The sequence below is a fragment of the Myripristis murdjan genome, chromosome 1 (genome assembly GCF_902150065.1).
Source record: "Myripristis murdjan chromosome 1, fMyrMur1.1, whole genome shotgun sequence".
Classification (NCBI taxonomy): Eukaryota; Metazoa; Chordata; class Actinopteri; order Holocentriformes; family Holocentridae; genus Myripristis; species Myripristis murdjan.
The window spans coordinates 12311921-12338403 of NC_043980.1; the positions used below are offsets into that span (position 1 = coordinate 12311921).

The 26483-nt window shown below is 40.6% G+C and overlaps 1 protein-coding gene across 2 annotated transcripts in view; it reads right to left on the minus strand.

Moving 5' to 3' along the window:
• Positions 1-5645: 5645 nt before the first annotated feature.
• The window catches only part of prkcaa (protein kinase C, alpha, a), a 213788-nt gene continuing 192950 nt past the window's right edge, over positions 5646-26483 (minus strand). For both annotated transcript variants that reach the window (XM_030061000.1, XM_030061008.1), the window contains 2 exons: positions 23346-23486; positions 5646-10859 (listed from right to left, as the gene is read on the minus strand). In XM_030061000.1, the coding sequence (XP_029916860.1) occupies positions 10695-10859; positions 23346-23486 (306 nt within the window). In that variant the 3' untranslated portion in view covers positions 5646-10694. The remainder of the gene's footprint in view (positions 10860-23345; positions 23487-26483) is intronic.

Sequence of the window (26483 nt, forward strand, 5' to 3'; positions counted from 1 at the left end):
ATTTCTGTCGAGTCTGGCTGCTCCTGATAAGCCGTTTCACACTGAAACACACACGCACGTAGTGAGGGATACATTTCACGTTTTACAAGTACAGAAAACACTGAAATGTCAACCACAAACAAAAAAAATCCAGCAAGTTGTTTGTGTTGGTTGTGTTTATACCAAGGAGCATTGAACTGAGCCTATACAAATCACCAAGGGGAAAAAGAGAGCCAAAACAAACAAACAAACACAACTCACTACGAAATAGTCCTCTTTGATTACCCGATGTTCTATAAAGAAACGTCCACAGAACACCTAAACAAACAAACGAACAAAAGTGAGTTAACACTGCCATTAACATGTACTCTCCTTCCTCTCCTGTCTTTCTTATCACATTTTCAAAGATTCCCCATTTGTTTTGTACATCTGAGATGGCTTCCCTATTAAAATCCATTATATTCTGTATGATGTGGGAGTAAAATGAATTACAGTCTTGGCGAGAGTGTGGGGTCTACTGTGTTGGTCCTGAAGAGTGAGAGGGGTGTAATTTAAAGGCAGATTAGAGTGTTTAAAGTAGGGATTGGATTTGAGCTTTCTATTCATTAAACATGCTATATGAAGCTGATAAAATATGAATGATCTAGGCTTGTGAAGGTATTTGGCCACGTGCGTAGGACAGCACAACTTTACACAGAATCTGAATTTCTGTCAGACTAAATTTAGCACTAACTATCTCCGAGCATATGGCCATTCTTTCAATCATTTCGGAGCATCTGGCAAATCAGAGTAGTGTGTATGATTAACTAGCACATTCTGTTTCCGACTCTGATTATAGGCATGAGTCAATTAAGAGGCGTGCACCCACTTGGCCCTGCCTTCCAAATAACCTATCTTCGACCCCACAGCAAGTCAGGCAGGCACTTTCCCCTCCCGTCACTTGGAAGGCTATGTCTGTCACATTTCATCATCATACACTGTAGAAACTGTTAGAGTGTTTCTTTAGTTTTTTCTTTTCTTTTCTGCTATTCTCTCGTGTGCTTTAGCCAGCATCAACACCAGCAGTGAAGCCCAGGTGGCTCCAGGCTGAGAACTAACTGCAAACATGACCTTACCTGACATCTCGCAGGCACAGTTGAAAAACCTGGCCGACTGCTTGCCAGTACAAGGCAAAGCAAGAGATGGCTTCCTTGCTCAGATGTGAAGGCATGTCTGTGAACGATTTTGTGCAAAACAATGGCTGCCTCGTGGTTTGGTGCCAGTAAATGTCAGTATCTTCTCTGCATAATTCCACAGAGCAAGAAGCAGATCATGTGTATGTATGCACTGTGTCATGGACTCAGTGAACTTTTTTTATGGATCTGGTCTGTCTGGCCTGAATTTTGATTCCTGACCTTTCAGAAAAATTGCATGGCAGGGCTTCTTGCTTAACTCAAGCAGCAAAATTTAAAATTTAAAATTGAATCTTGTCCTATCCAGGCTCATGAAAACAGGGTGAGGTCATTTTTTTTTGTCTTTTTGGTTGTGTGACTTAATGCAACCATAAATAATTTAGTACTGAGGCTCACAGGTCATCATCATTCACAAAAACATAAGTGTATATCAAACTGTAACAATACTTCCTCTGTTTTACTTAAGGCCATAGTACTTTCCATAACAATACAATATGGCTGTATTTAGCTTAGCTGCTGCAGTTTCTTAACAAGACAGACGAGTGAACTGAAACATATAGGTGTTAAACAAAAGCTCACACACCAGCTGGGTCTTCGCTCAACATATTGCAGGGCTTTCTCTAGTCAGAGAACAGCTGTGCTTTCTGAACACGAGTGAAGAAAATGCAAAAAGGCACAAAGGGCTGCAGTGAAAATGTCTGGCTACAACCCAGGAGAGAAAAAAAAAATCCCATTTCTGTACATTGATTGATATCCTCTTTAATGCTAATATTTAACAACACACATGTTTTTAACACATATAGTGACTGAAAGCTTTATAACATCTAGCCTCGAGCTACAATGTGTTAAAAAAAAAAAAAAAAAAAGTCATCAGAATCCTTCAAAACTCTTTCTATCCCAACAAGTAACCATTTAGGTCACTGGCTGTCTGCCAAAAAGGGACTACAGTAATTATGGCCCCTCATTTGAGAGAACATCAGCAAGATAGATGAAGGCCATCTATTGAATTGTGAAGAGACAGAATGTGGCTGGAGTCCAGTGACTAATAAGAAGAATGAGAGTCCAAAAAAGGGAGGTCAAGGTTGCTGGGTGAAAATTACATCAGTGGAGAACAAGTTACTTTTTAGAGTGGTTTCTTATTAGTGGCATGGCAAAGGGAGAAGCAGAAGTGCGAACCGCTGTGTCTGGTCATTTGGTGTAGTAAATTCCCTCAAGAATCCAAATAGGCTGTTGACTTCAAAGCTAAATAAAGGCATTAGATAGAGTTGTGGGTCCACCAGTGATGTGGGAAGTTACTTTGAAAGCTACTTTGTTGCTTTGCTTTGTTACTAACCCTTACGATTTTGTTAGAATCAACAAAAAACGTTATTAAAATGCATTCAGAGTGGGGGCCTCAATAGCTTGTCTGGTAGAGCACGTACCACTTGTCAAGTCCTTACCACATTGGCCCGGGCTTGAATCTGAGCCCAGGCCATTTGCAGCATGTCATCCCCTCTCTTTCTCCTGTCTTTCCTGACTGTAACTATCAAATAAAGCAGAAATGCCCAAGAAAATCTTAAGAAAGGCATTCAGAAATACTTTCCAGTTATGAAGACACATGTGGTGATGTGTAATCATTGTCTTTTCTATTTTGTTATAGTGAAGTGCTAGCCAGTGAGTGAAGTGCTTTATGAGCACAAAACTTCACCTGACTGGCTAACTTCACTTACTTCAAGTATAAACAAAACAAGTTCTTCTGAAAGTCTTAAATAAGCTTGGTAGCTAGACATGCTTTTTAAAGGAACAGTTCAATACAGTACAAAAACACCATTTTCCAACATACTTCTGGTGCAGTCCAATTTGTTTGTGTGATTTTGTGAGGTTTCCAGTCATGATCTTCCCTGCCACTGCAATACAATCCGCCTCCATAGGAGGTGACTACTGTGAATATTGTTTGCCGGTGTTTCCGAGGGATGTGGGTTATACTGGGCATCCTTGTCATTATTTTTAGAAAGAGCTGCTGCTGTTGAGTTTTTAACATGTCAGTATTTGGACAGTTTGAGCTCCACAAAATAACTAGTGCCAGGACACGGGAGATCACCGCAAACTGGAAACCTCACCAAATCACACAGAAACTGTCAGGGTGGATAGGCTGCACAAGGGCTAAGTGCAAAAATATGTGTGAAAATATCTTTTTTTATTATTATTATTTTGGGTGAACTGTTTCTACAACTTACCATGCAGCTGTCACAGTTTCCTCCTACAGTCCAGGTTTGCTAAGAGTTGTCACCAGTGCCCTGTTATCCCAATCTGCTCATCCCGCCTCCTGTGTTTCCCTAGCTTGTCAGCTCCCTGTGTCAGCTCCCTGTGTCACTTCCCTGTGTCACTTCCCTGTGTCTCCCCTTGCCACCTGTGCCAGCTTGTGTTAATTGCCCTTGTGTGTGTTTAAGTCCTCTCTCTAGTCATGGTCTTTGCCATATCCTACTGTTTGTCTCGCCAGTTTGTCAGCCCAGCCTGTTCCCTTGTGTAGCTCCAGCCTGTTTTGCCTCTACTTATGTATTGACGTCGTCATTATCACTCAGCCTGCATCTACGAATGCATTTGGAGCTTTAAAGCCCCTATAAGTTGGGATTTTGTTACTTTTTCCGATAAAAATAGTCACAGTATACACACCAGACTGAGCTGTCTAATAGAAACAGATCATTTAGGTACCAATCCTCCGGTCACAATGCATATTGCCTAAGGTGACTAATGTGTCAATTTCCCAAAAAGTCGGTGTAGTCCCTTAATGAAATAGCAGGCTCCATAAAAACCCAGAAAGTGCGCCCTGTCCCTTCCTCCACAGAGAAGGTGCTGTAAAAACATGCCCCTGGTGTGCTCTTAGCTTAACTGAGGTGAAATCTAGAGGAGATCTTGTAGTGCCAGTCAGCCCATAGTCAACAGGCTGAGATGCTCCACAGTCGAAGTCTATCCTGATGACTCCTGACAGCTCTGGCTGCTACACTATGGTTTTCCATCACCAGCACCCCTCTCTGGCCATCTAGGCTGAGCTCAGCCATCCAACTAATGAAGGAGCCTGGAACATACACACATCCATCCACCCACCCACCCACACATACACACACACACACACACACACACACAAACACCTAGACATGCATGAAGACACAGAAATGTGCACATAGATACACACACATTGCAGACACGCTTAGGCACATTTATGGCCTCACTGATGCATGCAAACACCCACACATGCTAACAAAAGAACAGATAGACAAGTTCAGAAAAAAAACACATCTATACCTATATGCTGACAACACAAACACGGCACATATCATATTTGTTCACATGCTAGAGAGGCTACATATGTAAGCACAAACACACACACACACACACACACACACACACACACAACACTCATAATGTATGCAGGGTGACCTGGTATATGCAAATTAACACCAATAGTATCACAAAAAGAACCGACATGCCATAACTAAGGGTGTTTCTCTCTCTCTCTCTCTCTCTCTCTCTCTCTCTCTCTCTCTCTCTCTCTCTCTCTCCTCCTACGTTCACCATGCTTATTACAGCTCTTCCTGACAACATTACTTGCTCTTTGTTTGTCAGTCCCAGTTGCTTACGGCAGAATTATGATTCCACGTGAGAGAGCAGCATCTTAACAGGCGGGCAGCCAGGTGTGTGTGTGTGTGTGTGTGTGTGTGTGTAGAGAGAGAGAGAGAGAGAGGAAGAGGTTTGGCTAAGCTTGAGGTACAGGTTGAACTTTGACTCTATCTGCTTCAGTAACATAAATAAATAGCATCTGACTTGGTATGGCTTACTGCTGTATTTGAGGTATATTGCTTTTTTCTGTAACTGCAATGTCTGGAAAACAAAAGAACATAACAACACACTCACAATGTTGTGCCGTCTGGTTCATTCAATGACTAGTTCTCTCACCAACAGTATCTACCTTTCACTACACTCAAAGAGGTGGAAATGATACAAAATGAAAATGTTTTACTGTCATGGAGCAATCTTCCCTGGTTCAAAGGAATGAACTGAACTGGAGCTAAAGAGACAGCCAGTTATTTAGCAGTCAAGGTAGAGGGACTGCAAATAGTAATAGGTACTAAGGATAGAGTTTTAAATGAATTTTTCTTGCAAATAAGTAGAGCTCAGGTCCTACAATGTGCCTATCTTTAGTCATTTCCTCTAATTATCTGTTAGATGGGGCTTTTCCCTACAGTCTGAGAAGTTGACATGGATTGTGAAAACACAACAAAGACAACTTCCTTTGGTAACTTTTGAGTGAGGAAACCTGACAAGAACATGTCAGTGCAACTTCAGGTGTTGCCAGTGACGCATTTCTCAAAATAAACCAAATATGTACCTGTCCCATGTATGGTGAAACGCAAATAACAAGCATCATAGCTGGATCGAACCTAAAAGAAACTGCAGCCAAAATCTGTGCATGTAAATCACAGTGAGAGAAAAAAACAGGACTTGTTTCAGTATGGATATCATTTTCCTTTTTTTTTATTTGTATTATCATACATTAGGTACAAATGACACAATCGATTACAAGGTAAGTAGCTCAGACTCATTTTAAAGGTTTCAGGCTGACGGGCGGGGGGGAGGAAAACGAACATACACCATTTGCAAAATACAATATATTCCTTCGTTTTACAGTCTATGTAGATATCTAAATCATTTATGTACAAAGACAGAAGAAGCGCTTGGTTTATAAATGAACAAAGATGGGAGAATAACAGATGATGTCACTGTATGGGTTAAGAGATAAGGCAATCCCGCATTTCATTGATGCTGTGCTCTGTATGGCCAAAAAGATGGCAATTCACTTCACGTTGCTCTTTTCACAACAAACAGGACACAGAACCAGCGGAGAGCATTGTCTAAGCACAGAGATGTCAAACAAGATGCATATAAAGCATACATATGCCTAAAAGAAATGTGACAAATGCCAATTGAAAAGAAAACAAATCAGAGCAGCCCACCCCCCCCCTCGAATCCTGACATTTAAGATAGTATCTTCACGTCAGTGTATTGTCTGGCCATTCACATCAATTACATTAAAAATGAAGAAAACAGAATCGAGAATCTGGTGTAAACAAAGTCAAACCCATAGAACATTTTGCTAATTTCTTTCCTACGGTACATTAGAGAGAATTTGAAGAGAGGAGGACTAAGGAAAGGGGGAACTGTCAGCAGTGTGAGCTGTGTGCAAGAAAATGAAACTGCTTTTGCAAACTGATGGGTTTTTAAAGGTGACCAGAGGAGGGCTTTGTTGATATGATGACGGATTGATTGCCCAGGCACTGAAGAAGGAAGAGACAGAGAAAGGTAGAGAGACAGTGGGATGTACACTAGAAGACAGGAGGGCTGGGTCAATATGACGAGGCACGGGGGTTGTCCTTCAAACCATTCTTCACTCATCCATCCCTTCATTCGTCTATGCCAATCCCCATCCATCACTTGCTCATTGTTCCTTCGCCTCCCCCACCACCTAAACCCATCCTGGGATATTCCTGATAGAAACTCACTTGTTGACTTGTGTATTCACAAATTCAGTTATTAACTCACTAAATCATTCAGTTGTTAATAGGCACAGGGAGGTAAAAGGTAAAGCGGACACGTTAACACAAAAAGGATCAGTCAACTTGTACAGTTTTTCTGGTTGTAAAACATATTGGCCCCAGTCTACAAGATGTTGTGCTCACGGTTTTGATTTACTGACCAGATGCTGAAGAGATTAAATCAACTTTACTGGGTTAGAAAGTGCTAATGTCACATTGGATTGTACGCTAGGTAATGCTCTACTACATTTCACCGCATGGCCAGTTGGCTGTGGCCGAGAGAATGGACAGATGGACGAGGAGGAGGAGGATGAAGACTGAGAGGGAAATGTATCTCGGTCCAGGTCAGGGAAGGCACAGAAGGGGAAGGGTGATTCTGAATTGCCGTTTATGCCTTCGACTGTAATGTATCCTTAAAGGAAATGAAAATAGCTGTAGGAAAAGGGAAACAGCTTTTACAGAGGTTTACTGTCATTAAGGATGTTTTCAACTTGGATGGGATGGACTCCTCTCATTAGACCTGGGCCATTATGTAAACATATACAGAGATGCAGTTTAGGAGAGGTTAAGACAAGGGCAAATCTGTTGCTGAGTATGTCCTGTGTGAACATACAGTATACATTATGTGGAGCATTTTCTCTCACTTCTCTACAGCCCACTTTTGAGGCTGTAAACACTGAATCAAACGCTCCAGAAGTTGAAATCTTGTTCAGGGAGTTGCGCCCAGGGCTAGACTGGCTCCTTGGGAAGAAGATCTACTAATTGATTACTGCGAAAGTTGAGTCGACTACCTAACTTTACCACGGTAAATTGTACTGACATCAATGTGCATTGGTGCACTCATGGCTACATGCAATATGTTATGCGGCAGACAGAGAGTGTATAGCGGGTGTGGCTTCAGGCAGGTCTCAGCCTATACAGAGAGAAGCTGCCACAGAGAGTCATCAGTATAACTACAGGTAGTGCAACGCTGCTATTGTCGGGTTCTGGCGTTTTCCGGTTTGGCACAGGCGAAAGGTTACACAATAGCCAACACAGGGAGAGAACACAACCCTTAGAAAAACAGGGAGAAAATATTAAAAAGGTTTCCATACATACTATATATATATATTTGTCAGTCAGATATGAGTTTTCTACACTGATATTTCCTTTGAACATTCCTGAATTATTTGAGCACAGACTAGAGAAATAAAATTGACAACACTGACAAAAACAAAACAAAACAAAACAAAACAAAAAACCTACAAACTGACAACACAACATTAATATCATAACATAAGCCCCACTGATGAGACACTATAGAGCGAGTGGTCCCACTGGTCTAGTGACAGAGCAGTGCTATTGAATCATATCTCACAACAGATCTGGATTCAGTGATCCACATCGCCCTAAAACAGGTAAAGGTAAAGGGAACCAGGGGCCACAGAAATCAAGCTTCTACAGATAAGAGGACTGATCTAGAACCAATGGCCAGTTCACAGGGGAAAAAAAAGAGTACATGTCACTTTAAAAGTAATGTGTGGGATTTTCAGCAAATCTATAATCTAATTATTGCAGATAATAATAATGATGATGGGTTCTTTGTTCTTCGAGTTGCACAGCTTACCAATCTGCCTTGAATCTGAGCGCTTTCAAAACTTGCCACCTGTTCTTCTTTCATCAAAACCTTGTAGACTTTGATACAGCACTGACAAAACCCAAACAGCCAAATCTAAAACAGCCTGGCTGGTCTCAGATCAGCACTCTTAAGGTACTTGATGTGTGAGGGCCCAGGTTAAATTTGGGGACCCTAGATCCATCTTTAAGATTGTAACTCCTCGGGGTTTCATACTTAGTAGCATGCAGCATTTTGTTTAACGTGCATGGATGATCCCAACCAACAGCATGCAGATACAGGAGGGCATTCAACAGCCAGGCACGCATCCAGTCAACACACTATTTGCATTCAAAAACATTGGATATGAATTGAGGAAACGAAAAAAAAAAAAAAAAAAAAAAAGCTTTGATAAATTTGCTGAAACAAGCTGCACATATATCTTGCACAATTTGCTAAATCTGGACTCTATGAAAGACACCCAGCTGTTACGAAGTTAATCTGTAATGGGCTCTTTGCTTTTTGTTTGTTTGTTTCTTTTTTTTTTTTTTTTTTACATAGAAATATACGTTAACCTATCTAATGTAATAAAAGCACATTCAGGTGTTGGTATAAAAACTGTAAGTTGCTATATCTTTTAAATAACTCGTGAATATTTACAAAGGAGTTATACACTGGTAGGTGATACAATAAAATATTATTAATCTGATCTAATGGAAAAATATGTATGACATCACAAGAGCAGAGCAAAATTAAAAACTAATCTATTTCAGAGCTAGTACAGAAAACAAAAAAGGACACACAAAAAGGATTCCAGGTAATAATATGATCATCTTGCTGGCATATGCCTGGATACAGGACAAGCTTGTTCTCAGGACAACAAAGCATGGCTGTGATGTTCCTTCCAACACACATCTTTTTTGTTCTGCAACTTCTTCTGCATCCAAGAAACCAGACAAATATGTTTATCTACTTTATATATGTGAGCATGATATGCAATAAACATTGCATGGTTAATAGAGAAACAATGATTTGACATCAATTTATTTTAAAGTCTAAAAAATTGAAATTGACAACATTAAAAGATACATCCAAGTTTGGGTAATTTCAAGCAAGTGGTTTAAAGGACCTGAATTTGAAAGCGGTTCTTGTAAAGAGATTTATGGCCATAGGGAGACTTGGTTTTAGTTGCGGGCATGCAGACACAGACACAGTGGTTAACACTGAATGGTATTAAAAATGACAAACTGTAAAATCCTATGGTCTGATTTTTCAAGGTATACATGACTATGTTCTGCCACTGCCCACATGCTAAACTGATTTCTGTGTATTCCCTTCTGGCTTTTATAAAATTAATGACAAGGGAACTACAACCTGCAGCTCAAGTAAGGGGGTGTGTGTAGCCATATTTGAAAACCAGGCAAAATAAACTGCGAAGAGGGTGATAACAGTTCAACTAATAGTTGTGACAACTTGGGTTTGACATTAACATGCGTGCTCCCCTGACACATGTACATGCATTCGTGTCTCTTGTATTTGCTTTTTTACAGGCTGTATTATTATTTATTCATGGTAGATGTTAGCTCTTTTGGTGATTTGCTACACACACTGGAACGTGAGACTGGCTAGAATTAAATTGTACTAAAATAGAATCTCACCATCACCATAAAAACAACAGAAATGGGAAGAAAACTGTAAACAAGATACAGTATACAAACATTAAATCACAAGGTGCTGCTTCAGCGCTGGCACCCCCTGTCCTTCATATTTGGCTTTAGCTTCTACACTGCCTTATGTGAGTGGCTTTTAGGTCATCACATAATATCTATATAGTGATAATGATCCATACAGAATATATTGTGAACTATAAACCCACCACTGGTGCAGGCTGTAATGGGAATCCATTGAGATTAGTAAAGCGTCAACAAATTGCGAGACATCAGTTTTTGCAAAATTAGTTAATCCATCCCTTAAATGTTATCATAGTTAAAAGTTCCTTAATTAAGCTCTTAATTAAGTCATATACTGGCATAGCATAATAAAGTCTGACACCCTTTCTCCCATCTCAATGCCTTTAAGAGATAATAAAGTGTCCAATACAAATTACAGGGGAAGAAAGGGGCATCCTTGTCTGCACTCTCATGATCAAAAATTGTTTCTTGTGGTAGCCTTTACATTTATGCTGGATAATCTATTCATTCCGGCACAGACATCATACAGAAAAAAACATGTTCTAGAATGCTGCTTCCTAATAAAATCAATACACAGAGGTTTAGTATGGGCGTTGATCAAGTTGTGGTCAGATGTTAGCTTGGCGGTTGGCTTTAGTGGGTGGCAGTGAGCAGGGAGATTCTTTACGGAGATCGTTGCCCATCCTTCTCATTCGGTGACGTTCAATGAGGGGTGTACAAACTGTGGGTTGATGAAAGAGAACCCTGCAAAGTCAGCCTGGTCGATGTTGGCGATAACCAGCTCATCTGGCGGCGTGAGCTGTGGCTGGGTACGTGTGAAGAACTTGTCAAAGTTCTCTGCTCCTTTGCCACACTGTTAGGAAAGAGAAGGACAGAGATGAAGAGATTAGTCAGAAATAAAGCTTATGAAAAGACACGGAGAAATAAAGCAGAGTTACTATGAAACAGACATATAAAAAAAAGTTTGAACAGCCACAAAGGTGTATGCACAGTTACACAGCAATTCTGAGAAGGCAAGAGACATTGCGTTCGGCTGAATTGGTTTGATCACTTGCCAGTTTTCAGTAATGAACCCAAAGCACAGGACACACATCATTGAAGTCATCATCAGACATCATCAATCATCAACATCATCGTCACCCATTAAAAAAGTTCACAGGGGCAATTAGACAATGTGTTCAGACAAAAACAACAAGCAACATTTGTGAGTTCATCCACTTCACCCGATTTACTAGTTGAAACGTACATCTGCCAAATTCAAATTGGTTATCAGTCCATGCCCCTTTCCTCTAGCCCTCCTCCTGTCCCATGGCCCGTTCTACACCTGATCCTCTGTTTTCCTATTACTGTATGTCCTTATTCCAACAATAACCCCAGATTACATGCTCTACATCCCATTCACCTGGATTGTAATGCAATAGAGTCTCCTGGATGCCAAGTTAACATTGGCACAGCTGTGGAATAGCAATCCAGTTTTGAATAAACAAAGCTAATGTTTGATTCAGTGAGGGGAAATAGTGTCAGGGCCTCTGCAACAATGCTGTGATTGCTCTGACCTGATACCCTGCTGGTCTTTTATCTTGGCTAATATGTATTATGTGAATAATTTTGTACATTTGACCCCCTGCTGTCAAATCTAATAATGGTACAAAGAATGAAAAGATTGCTTGAATAAAATAGTACAGCATCAAGGTGCAACAAGATCACAAAGGGGTTAATTAGTAGGTTCAAAAGAAGGAGGAGAACCGTCAATACTGAACAGGAGACATCAAAACAGTTTTATGTTTCTGTAATGAGAGGATAATCAAATCATATCAAAGACATGGAAGCGAATCATGTCATGTGGTTGCTGAATTAGCACTTCAGAGAATTTCTCTACAAAGGAAGGTCATGTACATGTTCAGGGATGTGGGTGTGTATGTCATCACTGCGGCTTCAACGATTTACCCCTGAGCTGCTGAACAAATTCCTGTCTGATGTTTGAATATATATTAACTGGTTATAATGGACTTATGTTACTGCATTTCCTCAAATAGTGGCTGGGGCTTTTATTGACGTCAACTGCAGCGGGTACCAGGCCTTTATTGGAGCAATGCTCCAAGTTGAACCTCTGAAGGCCTCAATAAATCATCTAGACATGGTGTGTTGAATCAGTGGCATTCCATTTCACAGCCTTTGACCAGTTAACCTCGAACGTCTGATGAAAAGGGATGTAATCGTACACATTACAGACAATGAAGGTTCCAAGGACTGTAGCCATTTTTCTGGTGACCTCAACAAACAGCAGCAAAAAAGGATATGAAAACATCTGTTTCAAATCTAAAAATTTCAATCTTTTGCGTCTGTTTGTTGACATCATCAATCAACTCCATTCTTACAGAAATAGCTACAGTTTTTGGAGCCTTTGTTCTCCACGTGGCATGCAATGGAAACCTTTCCCGATGGATATTCAAAACATCTCATAGTGAATAAATGACAAAAAAAACACAGTTTTTGGGTGAAGTATTCCTTTAAGGTGGAGATGGGATGCTTCATTTGAAGTTTGCCTCCTCTGTTTGCTCAAGTTGCATATTTGCTTGAAGTTTACATGTCCTTTGGCGTATATGTTATAGCTAAACTTTGATAACTGCTGTTTTTCTTAATTGCACAGATGTGGTCATTTAAATGCAGTGGAAACATGTATATGTCACCTATACAGTAATGTCCTGCGATGCATGACTTGCTAGATGGGTTTGTAGGCCATTTTCATGAGATTTTTCGAGGTATGTGGCAGCATCGCTGTGCCCTGTTATCTAACCACACCACTGTATCCCAAGCACTGCAAATAGCTAGAGCTGGACTCTAAATGGAATCGCCCAATACACATTATTAATAATCAGTAACAGCAACAACGGAGCAGTATGAGTTCACTTAGTCGTTCTCTATTTTCACTTGAGAGAGCAAGAAAAAACAGACAGAGAACACAAGAACCTAAGAGAAAGAGAGAGAGAGAGGGAGAGAAAGACAGAACTACATTCACCATCCTTCTCTAACCTCATCCGCAATTCCACCTACACACTGGGCTCACCTACACAACATTCACACACACACACACACACACACACACACACACACACACACACACACACACACTGCATCACTTGATAGGGCTTCATGTTCCCTGGGGAGACACTGTTCTGCAGGTGGCTGTGAGTATCACTGACTCTGTGAAGCCAAAATGCCACGCAGTTCTTACACTGGAACTGGGAAGGAGAGAAAGAACATTTCCACTGACATCAGTCTTGGTAATTAAGCAGTTACCATACAACTTTCAACACTGTCATCATAGAAACCAGCACTGGTGCATTACACTGAAAGGGCTCCACAGTTTATTACAATCACAACAAACAATGACATTTAAACACAAAGGCAGCCATATTATGATTTTGCCACGGTGGATTGGTATGGTAATCTAGAAATCTGCCCTTTTTGTCCAATGGTTGCTGGCTGGCTAGAAAGAAAAAAACAAAACAAAACAGGAGGCTGGAAGGTTACTTTGCTGCCCTCCAGCTTGGATGCGGATTTCTAGTCATGAAAAAAGACAAGTCCAAGTTACTCCAAAATATATTAAAACTTCTCATCATGACTGTACAGTAACACACTTTGCCTTCATGGTTCTTTCGGGCTGGCTCCACTAGCTTGGCTCAGGTTCAGATACTGTGTCCAAGTGGAATTCACTACAGATCCTCACTGCTTTGAAACTCTCACTGTTAGACACGGTGACTAACAGCAGCCTTCTGTGCTGCCCTACATCCAGAGTCAAGTCATCACTGTCTGTGCATGTGTGTGTGTGTGTGTGTGTGTGTGTGTTGAATTGTCCATCTGTGTGTGTGAGTGTGTTTAATTTGTATGTCTGAATCCATAAACTAATGTCTAGGCAAGCATACATGTGCACAGTGTGACAGTGTGTACTTGAGTGTTTTGTGTGTGAGTGTGTGTGTGTGTGTGTGTGTGGAACCCGAGGCTCCAGTGTTTTAACTGTCCTCCTCTGACTCTTGTCACTGACAGGTGACATTTGCTCCAAGCCACTGCCGTCATGTTGCAGAGCGGAGGAGAAGCGGGACACACACTTCAAGATAGGGGGGGAAATGTGGCTGTGTTTGAAAATGTGTGTGCACGTGTGTGTTGCCTTCTCTTTCAATGCGCTCCCTCTCTCTTTCTGTCTCTCTCTCTCTCACACACAAAGCAGATAACAGAGATTGATGGGTAATACCCAGCATCCCTCAATCGCTCGCTTTCTCTGTCTGAAACATGTCGACTTGTCTCCTTCTATCCATCAAAGACCATCCATCGCTCAAGTCCAGCCGGACAGTTCTCACTTTGATCTCCAGCAACAATCGCTGGTGCCAATATGTCCCTTTCTGGATCAAAACACATTTACTAAGACTGACAGTGGGCCTTTGCTCCAAAGCAATATTCCAACCAGTGTGCACATAAAGCATATGTGTGATGAAAACTGTTTCAGCTGCCAAACTGACAGCGCTGAGTCTTTAAAAACGTTTGATATGCATGGTTCATTTATTCTGTTGCATGTCTGCTGGGAACCTAGAGCGCTGGCTTCCTTTCTTGTTATTTTCAACAGAAAGGACGTGGGACTGCATGTTTCTGACAGTGCTTAGTATGTTTTTACTGCTCAGGGCTACAAAGTGCTATAAGTTAAAAATATTTCAATTTTTAGCTAAAGAGCACCACACTTCAAATGTTTTTTTTTTTTTTTTTTCTTTTTTCCCCCCAATACTCTGACAGGAACAGCAGGAGCCACAACTAGTGCTTCCCTGAAGCATCTGCTAAGCCCTCCTAAAAATCAGAGGTACCCATGGATACCAGAGTAAAGACAAGGCTTTTGCCAAACATTTCAGATTTTTTCAGCACTTATCACATACAGAAATAATAATAATAAAAACAAAACAAGGACTATGACTGGAAAACTACTGAATAAGAACAGCTCTACCATAAAAGTATTTACTCCCCAAAAGATAAATTGAGTTTAAAGGATTAGCTCAATAAGAACAAAGAGGAAAAGGGAGGTAAAACTATATGACTCTAACCCCACTTAATCTATCAGCTTTTCAAAATGTGCCATATTTATTGATCATTGCATTGTGAGTGCTTCAAGAACAGAGTTGTGCTTTTGGGCAAAATGCATGGCTGGTCATGTTAATGCTATATCACACTGGGTGATTCAGCCAAACCTTACAGAATGGGGCCAAAACATTGTGTTGTTTATACATCCTCACATACACAGTTGACATAGTGTCCTACATGGATGTTTGACCTACTTTCTCTCTTTCTTTAATCTCCCTTTCTCTCTCTCTCTCTCCGCACATACAGATGCACACGCCTCTGCACTCAAGCATATTAAAAGAATGCACAGCTATTTAGGATGACAAATGAGTGCCTGCGTCCATTAAGAGTTATGCCAAGACTCTCTCTCTCTCTCTCTCTCCCTCTCTCTCTCTCCACCTCACACTCTCTGCCATTCACAGCACCAGCCTAGGGAGATTTCTGTCATCATCATCTCCCTAATATTACACAATTTTTTTTTAACTTGTTGTCTTGTCGTTGGCAGTGAATGAATGGCTTACAGAAGAATGCCATTCATCTGAACATAACAGCATTCACTCAATACAAAATTGAACATACAATAAAATGAATCTCAAACTGTCTGGTCCAGTTATTCTTAGCTGAAAGGAGGAATGTGGAAGAGGAGTTCTTTCTTTTCTTCACTGACACAAAACTGAAGCTAAACTTATACATGTATGTACAGTAAATGTGGCATCTCTAAAAGCTACGCTGTAGGGAATTAATCTACTTTTTTGTTTTACTATCCCATATGGCTTACTGTGGTTATATTACATGTTTAAAATACATGTCTGTTTTACTGTAGTTTTACAATCTCTTAAAAACATTTACATGGTGAAAAAGGTGAAACACTTTGTAAACAAGGCCAGAAATGTGTCATAATTACAAAAAAGAAATTACTGACTGGGCTTCTGGTCCCCATCTGAAAAGAAACAGCTTTGACCACAAATCAAAAAAGTAAAATGATCAGTAAAATGATCAAAAATTGAAAACTCTCCTTCTTTTGTCCCTTAAGCTAAATGAGGAAAAGCAAACATGTTTAGTCAAGTTACAAGGCTCTGCTTCTTGTCCTTCCACTGTTACAGTGAGTCATAGCTCATCCATATTGCCACAGTTTTGCATGTGTGTGTGTGTGTGTGTGTATGCCCAGCATGTGCAGCACTGCCTTGTTCCAAGACTTCTGTGCAGTGACTAAGTCCTCCTACTCTCTCTTGCCCTCCTTTCCTCCCTTCATTCACTGCTCCCATCACTATTAATCAGCAACATTCTTATTTGACCTACTTTTTCCTTCCCTCTCGCCTCCCATCAGCCATACAGATGGTCAGCCATCGACAGGAAGCCGTCAAACGTGTGGATGTCAAATATGTTCTGTTGTCATGAAAGTATTCCAATTTCCTGCTCAGGTGGCCAATTACCATGCAAACACTGCTTACTGGCATTTAATTAACTGCCACTTGCTGACTAACACCTGTTGTAGATGCATACCTGTCAACATGACATGCTGTGTTTAAATTGATATCCCCACTGCAGACAGATAAACCTGGGGCAGTAATGTAAACTAGGTGCCTTTTGAGTAATGCTTCGCCACTCTTTAAGCAAGTTATGTTAAAATGTGTTCCTGCTGTACAACCGTTCCTCTTGTACAATTGTTTTACCTTGTGCCACCCTCTGGATTGGATACATGTGTCAGAAAATGGGAGATTAACATGAGAAATGACAAAAAAAACAGGAGTGTTAACAGGTATGTAAATGGCTGCTTAACATTATAAATATGGATTGTCCTTATCTTAGGCTGTCCTAATATAACATTTAGGCAGTGTCTCCTGAGCTGTCTAGCCCCTGTCCACTAGATACAGATGATTTGATTCTCTCAGCTGGGTGCTGCCAGTGTATTGATTGCAATTCCACAGCCATCACAGGCGGATGAAGTGAGATTGAACAGGGAGAGATGGACAAGGAGAGGGCAAAAAGGAGGAGTGGATAAGAGAGGCAGGGCTAGCAATGAGGGAGGGATGGAGGGAGGTGTTGGAGCGGGTTTAATGACAGCAATTTGGTGGTAATGGACTCAGAAACAGGACTGTATTACATGGACAGGATGGATCATTACAGGGTGAGGGTTATGGAAGTTACAGGGAGAAGCAGAAAACTTTTCTCTCTCTCTCATCTCTCACCCATCGCTGCATGAATAACCAAAACCATGCATGCATGCACATGCACATAGACATGCACATGTTTGCATGCATGCAGGCATAACCACTGAACATGCACAGAAGAAGCTCCTCTCTCTCTGTCTCTCTGAAGTCAAACATCCACTCCGGCCTACACACACAAACACACACACACATATAGACTCACGCACACACACACACACACACACACACACACACACACACACACATTAATATGCAGGACATATGCACACAGACAGCACATACATGCAAGATAACTTCCCGCCTCTACTCTCTTCGATCTCTGATGTTCGTTCATTTTCACTTTCACACGCATACACACATACACACAAAAGACACACAGCATATCAATCCAGCAGGAGACTACAGGGACGCAGAGGCCAGGATTCACCTTATCAGAGGAACGGGAGCCCTTGAGGGTTGAAAAAGAAGAAAACTACATATTTTAACTGAATATGTAAGGGACGCAGACACATTCACATGACACTGAGTGACCTAGTTCAGCTTGGTTGCATCTTCCGTTTTTTTTTTTTTTTTTTTCTTTTGAAGTATGAAAATTGTCTGTGTGAGTTCATGTATGTGAGTAAGAAAAAGGGAGAGAGAGAGAGAGAGTGAGAGAGAGAGCGAGAGAGCGAGAGAGAGAGAGAGAGAGAGAGAGAGAGAGAGAGAGAGAGAGAGAGAGAGAGAGAGAGAGAGGACATGCTCTTGTGTGCACACAGGGGATTTCAAAAGCACCCCTTGCTGTGCAGCATTAAGACAGCTATATGAGATATACATTTATAATATATGGACATTACATTAATTATGCATTGAGGGTGTCTTTGAAATTACTTATGGCCCACATAATGTATGACATATATAGCCTATGCCTGCAGCTGTGTTTTGACTCACTAAAGGGGGTCATGTCGAGGCAGCTGTATATTCCAGTTTGAGACCACTTTTCACACACCAGAGTCAATTCAATCTGTGCTTTCTGTGGCAATTTTGTATATTGTGCACCGCAAAAAAAAAAAGTCACTATGATGACTACATGATGTGTAAGTCATGAGGCCAAGTCAGTGCTACTCATCGACCAGGACACAACCCGGTGCCACCGTGCTGTCCTGAAACAGGGTCGCAAAGAGCTTCTGTGACAAAAATCATCCCAGCAGGAGTGTGATCGGCTGTGATGGATTTCTGATGACTTTGACCACTGCTTCCCTCTGTCCAATGATCCTTGAATTCCCAAGAACAGAAACCCATTCACCTGTGCTAGTAAGAATTCCTCCGTCAGGGATAAGGAAATGTTAACAGTCATTAGCAAAGATGTGCGCTTTATTGTGGATTCAATTCACAGCTGAGTATCGCAGCCTCTAAATATCAACAGACCTTATTGTCTTCTTTGACCACCTACCTCTATGAAGCTGGTTTCTCCGGCCACAGAAACAAAATTACAGCATCAAGTTTTACCAAACTGGTAAAAACACCCATAATATGACAGATTATTTGCAAAGAAGCAGGCAGAACCTTTTCACTAAGTGTTGAGTTTATTACCTCCACTTACAGAGCTGGGCAGGAGTTATGTTTTCACTCCATTCCATTTTTTGCAGTTTGTTTGTTTATTGGCAGGATATCTCTAAAAGAAACGTTGATCATGGGGCAAGGAGGAGCTCATTAATTGTTCACACTGATTGGACAAAGTGAGACGTGGCAGTGGGCGTAGCTTCACATAAAACTGTAGTGACTGTCGAATGGATTCATGTAACATTTTTAAACTTTGTGGAATGATTGGTCATTGGGGCAAGGAGGAGCTCATTCACTTTTCACACCAATTAACTTTCACCGTACTTAACTCTCTAACATGTAAAACTGGCATATCTTGACAATTGCATATTGCTGGCAGGAGGTACTTTGTAGCTGGGCTTTGTTTTCATTGTCTTTTTTATATTTGGTATATTCAATACGCTAAAATAACAGGTCTTTCTGTCTCTGTCTCTCTGCTGTGTGTTATGATGCTATCTCAGGTACTGACACGTTCACCTCACAAAACACTGAGAGGACCAACAAATAAATCTTTTTGAGCCTGAGTCAACTGAATTAACTTATTTTAACTTGATTCATGAATTTTTCTTTTTTTTTTACTTGACTGACTGCACATTAAATGTGAATGCCATCCACTGTTCTCATGAGTGGCTCTGGAAGTTCAATGCATGAAGCTCTTTCAGATCTTCCATAAAGCTGGAAGCAAAGTAGGATCGCACTCACAGCTGGCGAGGAATTTTATTTAATCTTTTGTGAAGAAACATACAGAAAACGAGGCACATCATGTCTCACAAAATGTTTTCAGCCAATTGTATGCTATTATGTAAACCTAAGGACACATAAGGAACAAACGGTGCAGTTAAATAGTGTAAATCTGTTGCGTTTACAAGATTAAGGAGGTTAATTCTTTTTGTCAGTATCTAAACACTGACTATCTAAACGCCTCGAAACATATCCACTATGTGCACCATCTCACTAAAGAACTACACTGAGCTGTTGGGGGTTTGGCCAAAGCTGAGGTATTTAAATCCCTGCCTTTGACTGCTGATATCCCTGACAGCTACTCGGACACTAAAATACAGTTTCCCATCACCGTGTGTATTCCCACTGTGTGGCAGAGTGGGTAGCGGATTACGTCAGTGTTGACAAGGTAAAAGGTTCATTTCCTACTGAGATCTTGCACTTGAACTTCACAAACGTCCCTGCTGCTGTCAGCCACTCTGGATGTCTGCTGGGTGTTTCAGGGCATTACAGTCAGATTCCGTCAGCCAGGCCAAGTGTTTTCTTGAGTCGTGACACACACCACTATGTGCTGTTTGTCCAGAGTGTCCCCACCTCATTTGTTTAAGTGCAATTATGTGAATCTAATGAGATGTAAGAACATATGGTGTAATTACGTAAAGTGAATGTACAGTAAATATGGTGCAATTATGTACTGTAAATCTAGCATTTAGTAGATTAAGGAGGTTAATTAACATTGTGTATTGCAGATGTGTGAACAGTTACTGCAGTAACTACCAGCTCATGGTGTGTGTGTGTGTGTGTGTGTGTGTGTGTGTGTGTGTGTATGTATTGTATGTGTGTATGGCTTAAGCATTGTTTTTCCAAACAGTGCAATTATTCCAAGCAGCGTCCTCACACATCAGATCAAACCACAAATTCTCAGTTTAAAAAAAGGCACTGCATTTAATTAAACTCTAAGAATGGTTGACAAATGAATGGAAAAAAAAAAACAAGCTTTAAATACCAGACCCAAGATAACTGTCTATTTTGTAAAGACTGTAAAACAGTGCCCAAAGCTGCAATAAAGATGCAATAAAGAACGAGTTGAAGCGGATGTTTTGTCTGAGGGACCGTGCACACCTCAGAGAAATGGTTTGCGAACAAAACTGATGTTAATTCTTGACCTAAGTTTTACCAAAATCTTAAAAGGAACATTGTCTGCTTGCAAGCTAATGAGTTAGCACAGAGCCCAACATTTTCAACTCATTTTTCTAGGATTTTTTCCAGCATTTTTGTACTGATCGCTAAAACTGAACCCTGACCTTACATACCCCGTTGCTCTGCCAAAGCTCAACTAGAACAAAATTAATCAGTAGTTCCACTTAACATTGATTTGCCACGAAGAAAGTAACTGTTTCAACTCTTAGGGTGGCAAAAAAACATTATTTTGAATACTGGAAGATGAGTATTTGTGAAGTCATGTTGATGTGAGCAAGCAAAATGAAAACGTAACAAAGTGAAATACCATTTTGTGTATTTCAAATCTGCTTTTCAGGGAGTAGGCTTTAGTTTGCAGAGAAATGATTGGACAGTAACACGCCTGATCCTGAGTCTGGTGACACAATGCTTCAGCATGAGGACAGTGTATCTGTAAGTGTGTGTGTGTGTGTGTGTGTGTGTGTGTGTGTGTAAGTATGTGAAAGCAAGACAGGAGAGAGTGAGGGAAAGTCAGAGACGGAGAGAGAATGCCTTGTATTGGAGTTCATTCACTTTCAATGCAATAAATTCAGAATGTAAATTGGAAACACCAATTTCCATAATATTCCATAATATTCTCAGATGTCTCTCTTGTGACAATTACTTTAAAGTTAGAATATGAAAATAATTTTTTCCTCAGCTCTAGAATCGTCAGTTTCTTCTTCACCACTTTTAGAATAGTAAAGAAAGAAAAAGACTTTCTGAAGTGATTAAATTGTAAGTGGATTAAATTAGATCAGATGAAAGTTTAATGATCGCCTCGGGGAAGCTGACCCAAGTCTGTAATATGTGCATGCATAGATACAGATTTTCTTCATTCTCTCTATCTCTCTCTCTCTCTGTCTCTGTCTATATCTTTCTCTCTCTCTCTCCCTCTGGTTCTTGCAAATATTTGACTGGTTCACATTTGGGGCTGGCTCCTTTTCATGTTATTTAAACAATAGCATCAATCACATGGGAAGTCAAGTCAGGAGGGATTTTCATATAAATCCCGATGGTTAATTAAATTGCGTAACTGTGCAGTCTGAAATACGTAGTTTATTTCCCCTACAACAAGAAAAGATTACATAAGAACAACTTTGTCCTGATCGGTATATGATGTAAAACCTGTTTAAATGTCATTTGAACAACCTGTATTTTGTTATATGTCATTGGCAAACTGAATTTTCATGAACTGTAAATTCAAGATCTCAGCATTCTCACTACTCCATTCCCTTGTCTTAGAAGTAAATCAAGCAAAATCATCTAACTGAAGTTGTTTTAATAGTCACTTTTGATCTGCGTGTCAGTATCTGAACTGACTGTGAGGCTGAGGTACGAGCTGCTAAACAAGCAGACAAAAAAAACACATAATCCCCAAGGGAGTGGATAATACGGCAAAGCTTTCTTCGGCTGAGTCGGAGATGCATCCACCTACAAGTCACTGCAGGGGAAACGGTTTCTACTTTAACTCTTAGTGATGAGGACATCTGTTCTTGCTGTGTGTTTAAATATATACAACTCCAACTGGTTTTTATTTGTCTGCTTGTCTTGTTCCAAACAAATCAATGCATTTTGACAAGTGACAGCAGATACGAATGTGTATTAAGGACGCTATATGTAGCTTTGATTAATTATGAGGCATTGGTATGACTACTGTAAATAAACAAGACCTTCACTGAGAGGATTGGCAACCTTCACTGACGTCTTTAATGTATTTTGCATAACTGCTTGTGTCAGGTTTTGTGACGCTCGGTCAGTGTTTGCATGAAATCTGTCATATTGCTTTGTGGCACACAGGGATATTGCTTTATGAAGCCAAACAGGAACTACGTGCTGCTGCTGTTTAAGGCTAATGAAGAGCTGAGACGTGTGCCATCTTTTCAGGAAAAAACATGAGGAAACAGTCACACGGTTGGTTTGAATGAGCAACCAACAGCAGGTGGTTGCGAAATGCCATGCAGGTGTGTGTTTCTCCTCTCTGCTTCGAGAAACACCAGTAACAACACCACTTATGTCAGACAGAGGCTACCAATCATAGCAACTGTGGCCTCAGCTGTTTACAGTAATTACACAAAGGTATATCATTTTTTGTTTATTTTTTTTACTCTTTTGTTTAAATATTTAAGCAGGAGAATTAACTTTGGAAGCCTGGAAGGAGCTTACTTCTCAATGTGATCCTTCCCAAGATTTTTCCTTTTTATCCCTAGCTGCCTTTGGGTTTTTGGGGGGCGGTGGGGTGGGATGGGGGTGGTGGGGGAGTGCGGTTCTTACTCATTATAAGAGGCGCTGTTTTGTTTTTTTTCAGCTGTGGGCCTGCAAAGCCCTTTGAGACTCTAACTGTGATTAAAGGCTCTAAATAAACATGAACTTGAAGTGTCACAATTAGTTTGACAATGATATACTGATGTTTAAAAATGCTACGCATGGCACCTTTCAAGCCTCCATGCATGCACTCTGTGGGTCTCACAATGTGTGCGTGTGTGTATTTCTAGTGTGCGTGCGTGTGCATGTGTGTGTGCATGCATGTCTCTGTGCGCAGGACTCACCACTTTGGGCTTGAACGGAGGCTGTATCTCCCTGTTCTCGAGGCGATCCCAGTCGATGCGTCTGTAGAAGGCGTGCTCTCTGATGTCCCTCTCTCCCTCCAGGCTGCAGCCCAGACGCTTGGACGGGTGCTTGGTCATCAGCTGCTCATGGTGAAGGACGAGATGAGGGACACAGAATTAGAGCAGAGAGGAATAACACAGATTACATTCAAATCAATCAGAGAACAATGAAAGTGAGGACAAAATGCACCATAATGATATTGTATTCCACGGTGAATTACATATAGAAATAAATATTCCAAAGTCAATACTTTATGTTAACAAAACCTCAACCATAGAATTATAAATTAAAAAGGGGAATGGGGCCACTGTAACAGCTATAAAAGAGTGCTGAACTTAGTGACAATGAAAGAAATGCTGAGAGGTAAAGACCAAAAACCCAGATGCTTGGATGGGACAGGCAAGAATAGGAAAATAAAAACACAGGACCTTTACTTTTCAGTGCCACCAACTGTATATAAACCAGCTCTGTACATAAGCCAAGTGATTACATTTCCCACCAGAAAATAGGATTCATAAACTTTACTTACACGCGCAACAGATATATTCAAAGGTTTCATATTCAGTTTGTTGGACATTTTTAACAAGTTGTCTACTCAGTATCATTTGATTTCAACCTTTTTTTATTCCCCAAAAAAAGATCTGATGATGACATCACGTTCCTTCATTAGGCAAAGGCTCCGATGGTTGCAGAGTGGACTCGAATTTAGAAAATCCAAACATGGCATGGACATTATGGTTCACGTGTGGATGTAAGAAAAGTCAAGTTCATGAGATTTCAAAGAAGGAATAAGCACTTTCTTTATTATTATATGTGTAAGGACGTAGGATGCATTTTCACTTTCAGTTTAAAATACACACATGACTAATGTTCATTACTGACGGTTTTTAAGACCACATTTAGTTATAGCGCAACAGCAGAAGTTACTTTGAGACTCCAAGCATCCATAGCAGAACGTTGGCCAACCTTGTACATCGATGTTTGAATTAAACTACGGTGAACGGTAAAGATGAGTGCAGCAGAAAACTCACTTTGTTTCCTCTGTTTTTTTTTTGTTTTTTTTTTAATGCACCTCTATGTTCTCGCACTGATGCATATTTTTTCTTGTCTGATTCCACCTCTTTTCTAGGTCAGCTGAATGACAGCCAAACAGATGGGTCTGTAATGTAGTGATATAATTGTTTTTTTTCTCTCTCTCTCTCTCTCTATCTCTCCCTCCTCTCATTCTGCCTTTAGAGTGTTGCTGCCACTTCCAATATGCACCGCAGGAAAACACTTTGCACTTCACCTAAAACCAAAACAAGACAAAAAACAGTCCACAGGCAATAAAACTGACAACAACACCTGCCTTTGTAAAATTACGTAACTATCCATCGGTGTTGGTAAAAGTTAACAAGGTAAAAGTTAAAATTGCTGGCCCACTGTGTGAAGATGAGTTAAGTTTACTGGGGAATAAATTTGTCTTAAGCAGAAAATAAAACATATAAGACAACATTTACATGAGGGCATAAGAAAAAAAAAGTCCTGTCCAGCACCAATGCATGTATGTTCAGATTAGTTTTCCAGTCCATATGTGTTTCCATTTCTGTAATCAACTAATTTATTGATTTTCTATTATATGCAATGCACAATGCAGCAGCAACGAATTGCATAATAAATCATCATCCCCAACCACAACACTCTAAGACCATTTATTTTCCCTGATGGCACTTTGTGAAAAGAACATGAGTTTGGTCTGAAGTGATTTTCCTGACCTACAGGAGGAGATGAGGGGGTCCTGCTTACAATTTTTGCCTGCATTAGATACCAGCGCTGCCCACTCGTAATGGAACTTAATCACTGGCTGGCCCAGTGCTTGTTTTTGTGAGTGGGTGTACCACATTTTGTGCTCTTTACATAACTACTCCGCGTGACCTCTCCCATCCCAGCATGGTGATTTGTCCTGATTGAAATGCTAAGTAAGGCAAAGAAGTTGTTAGGACACAGGCAGCCTGGTGTGTTTCAGTATTAACAGTTCAAGGACAAAATTACTTATTCATGCACTGGAATCTGAAATGGAAATGGCGCTTCGTTTGACAGAGCTGGTTTTAATGCTTAGATGGGCCGTCTCCCTGACTCGGCTATCAGTGTGCACTATGCGCTTGTCTAGGTGGAGCGCCCAAGGTGAGAGTGCACGCGCACACACATACACATATACAAACACGCAAGGCAAGCATGCCTCCTGCACCCCCGCTTAAAGCCGTAATCCTTAATGCACACCTGCACACGCGGCTCAGTCACCTTGCCAGATCTCATACAGTACATGACATGTTTGACAGTCATGCCTTCAGTGTGTTCAAACAATCTGCTAACACTGAGGGCAGAGTCTGTAACCAATGATATGCTAATCTAGTAGAGCGATTGCCCAGACACACACACACACACACACACACACATACACACAGTAGGTATGAAAAAACCCAAACAGAGCTACACACTGTAAATATAAATTTAACAAATTTCTATATTAGCATTAAATCAATGTATGTGCTTCTAAATGGAAGCGTAATGCACACAAGCACACACACACACACACACACACACACACACACACATACACAGACGAGGAAATCGATTCATACTGACTTCAGCCTAATTTAATTAACCCTAGAATGGTTTTTCCACCTTGGCTCTTGGCAAAGTGGGATTTTTGCCAGAGCTGGGTTATCAAAATGTATGAGGAGCGGTGAGGGAGTTTAGTCGATGTAGTTTTGTGAGGTGTGTGTTGCACCGTCTTGCAAATATAAACACAGATAAAAAATATTAAAGTTTTTTTTTTTTTCCAGAATAAACATAAACACCATTTCAGATATTATTTACTGAACACGTATGCATATTAGTTAATGTAACAAGTGTCACTTCTTCTAAACTCTAAGCCAAATCGCACGAGTGGATACTCTTTGTTAATGATTAGATTTGTGTGTACCTGCATGTATTATGAGTGTGTGTGTATTTGCGAGTGTCTTATGACCATGACTAATTCATTACAGCTGTATAGGAGATAGGTGTTGATGGGATGCATTGTGGTTTGCCAAATG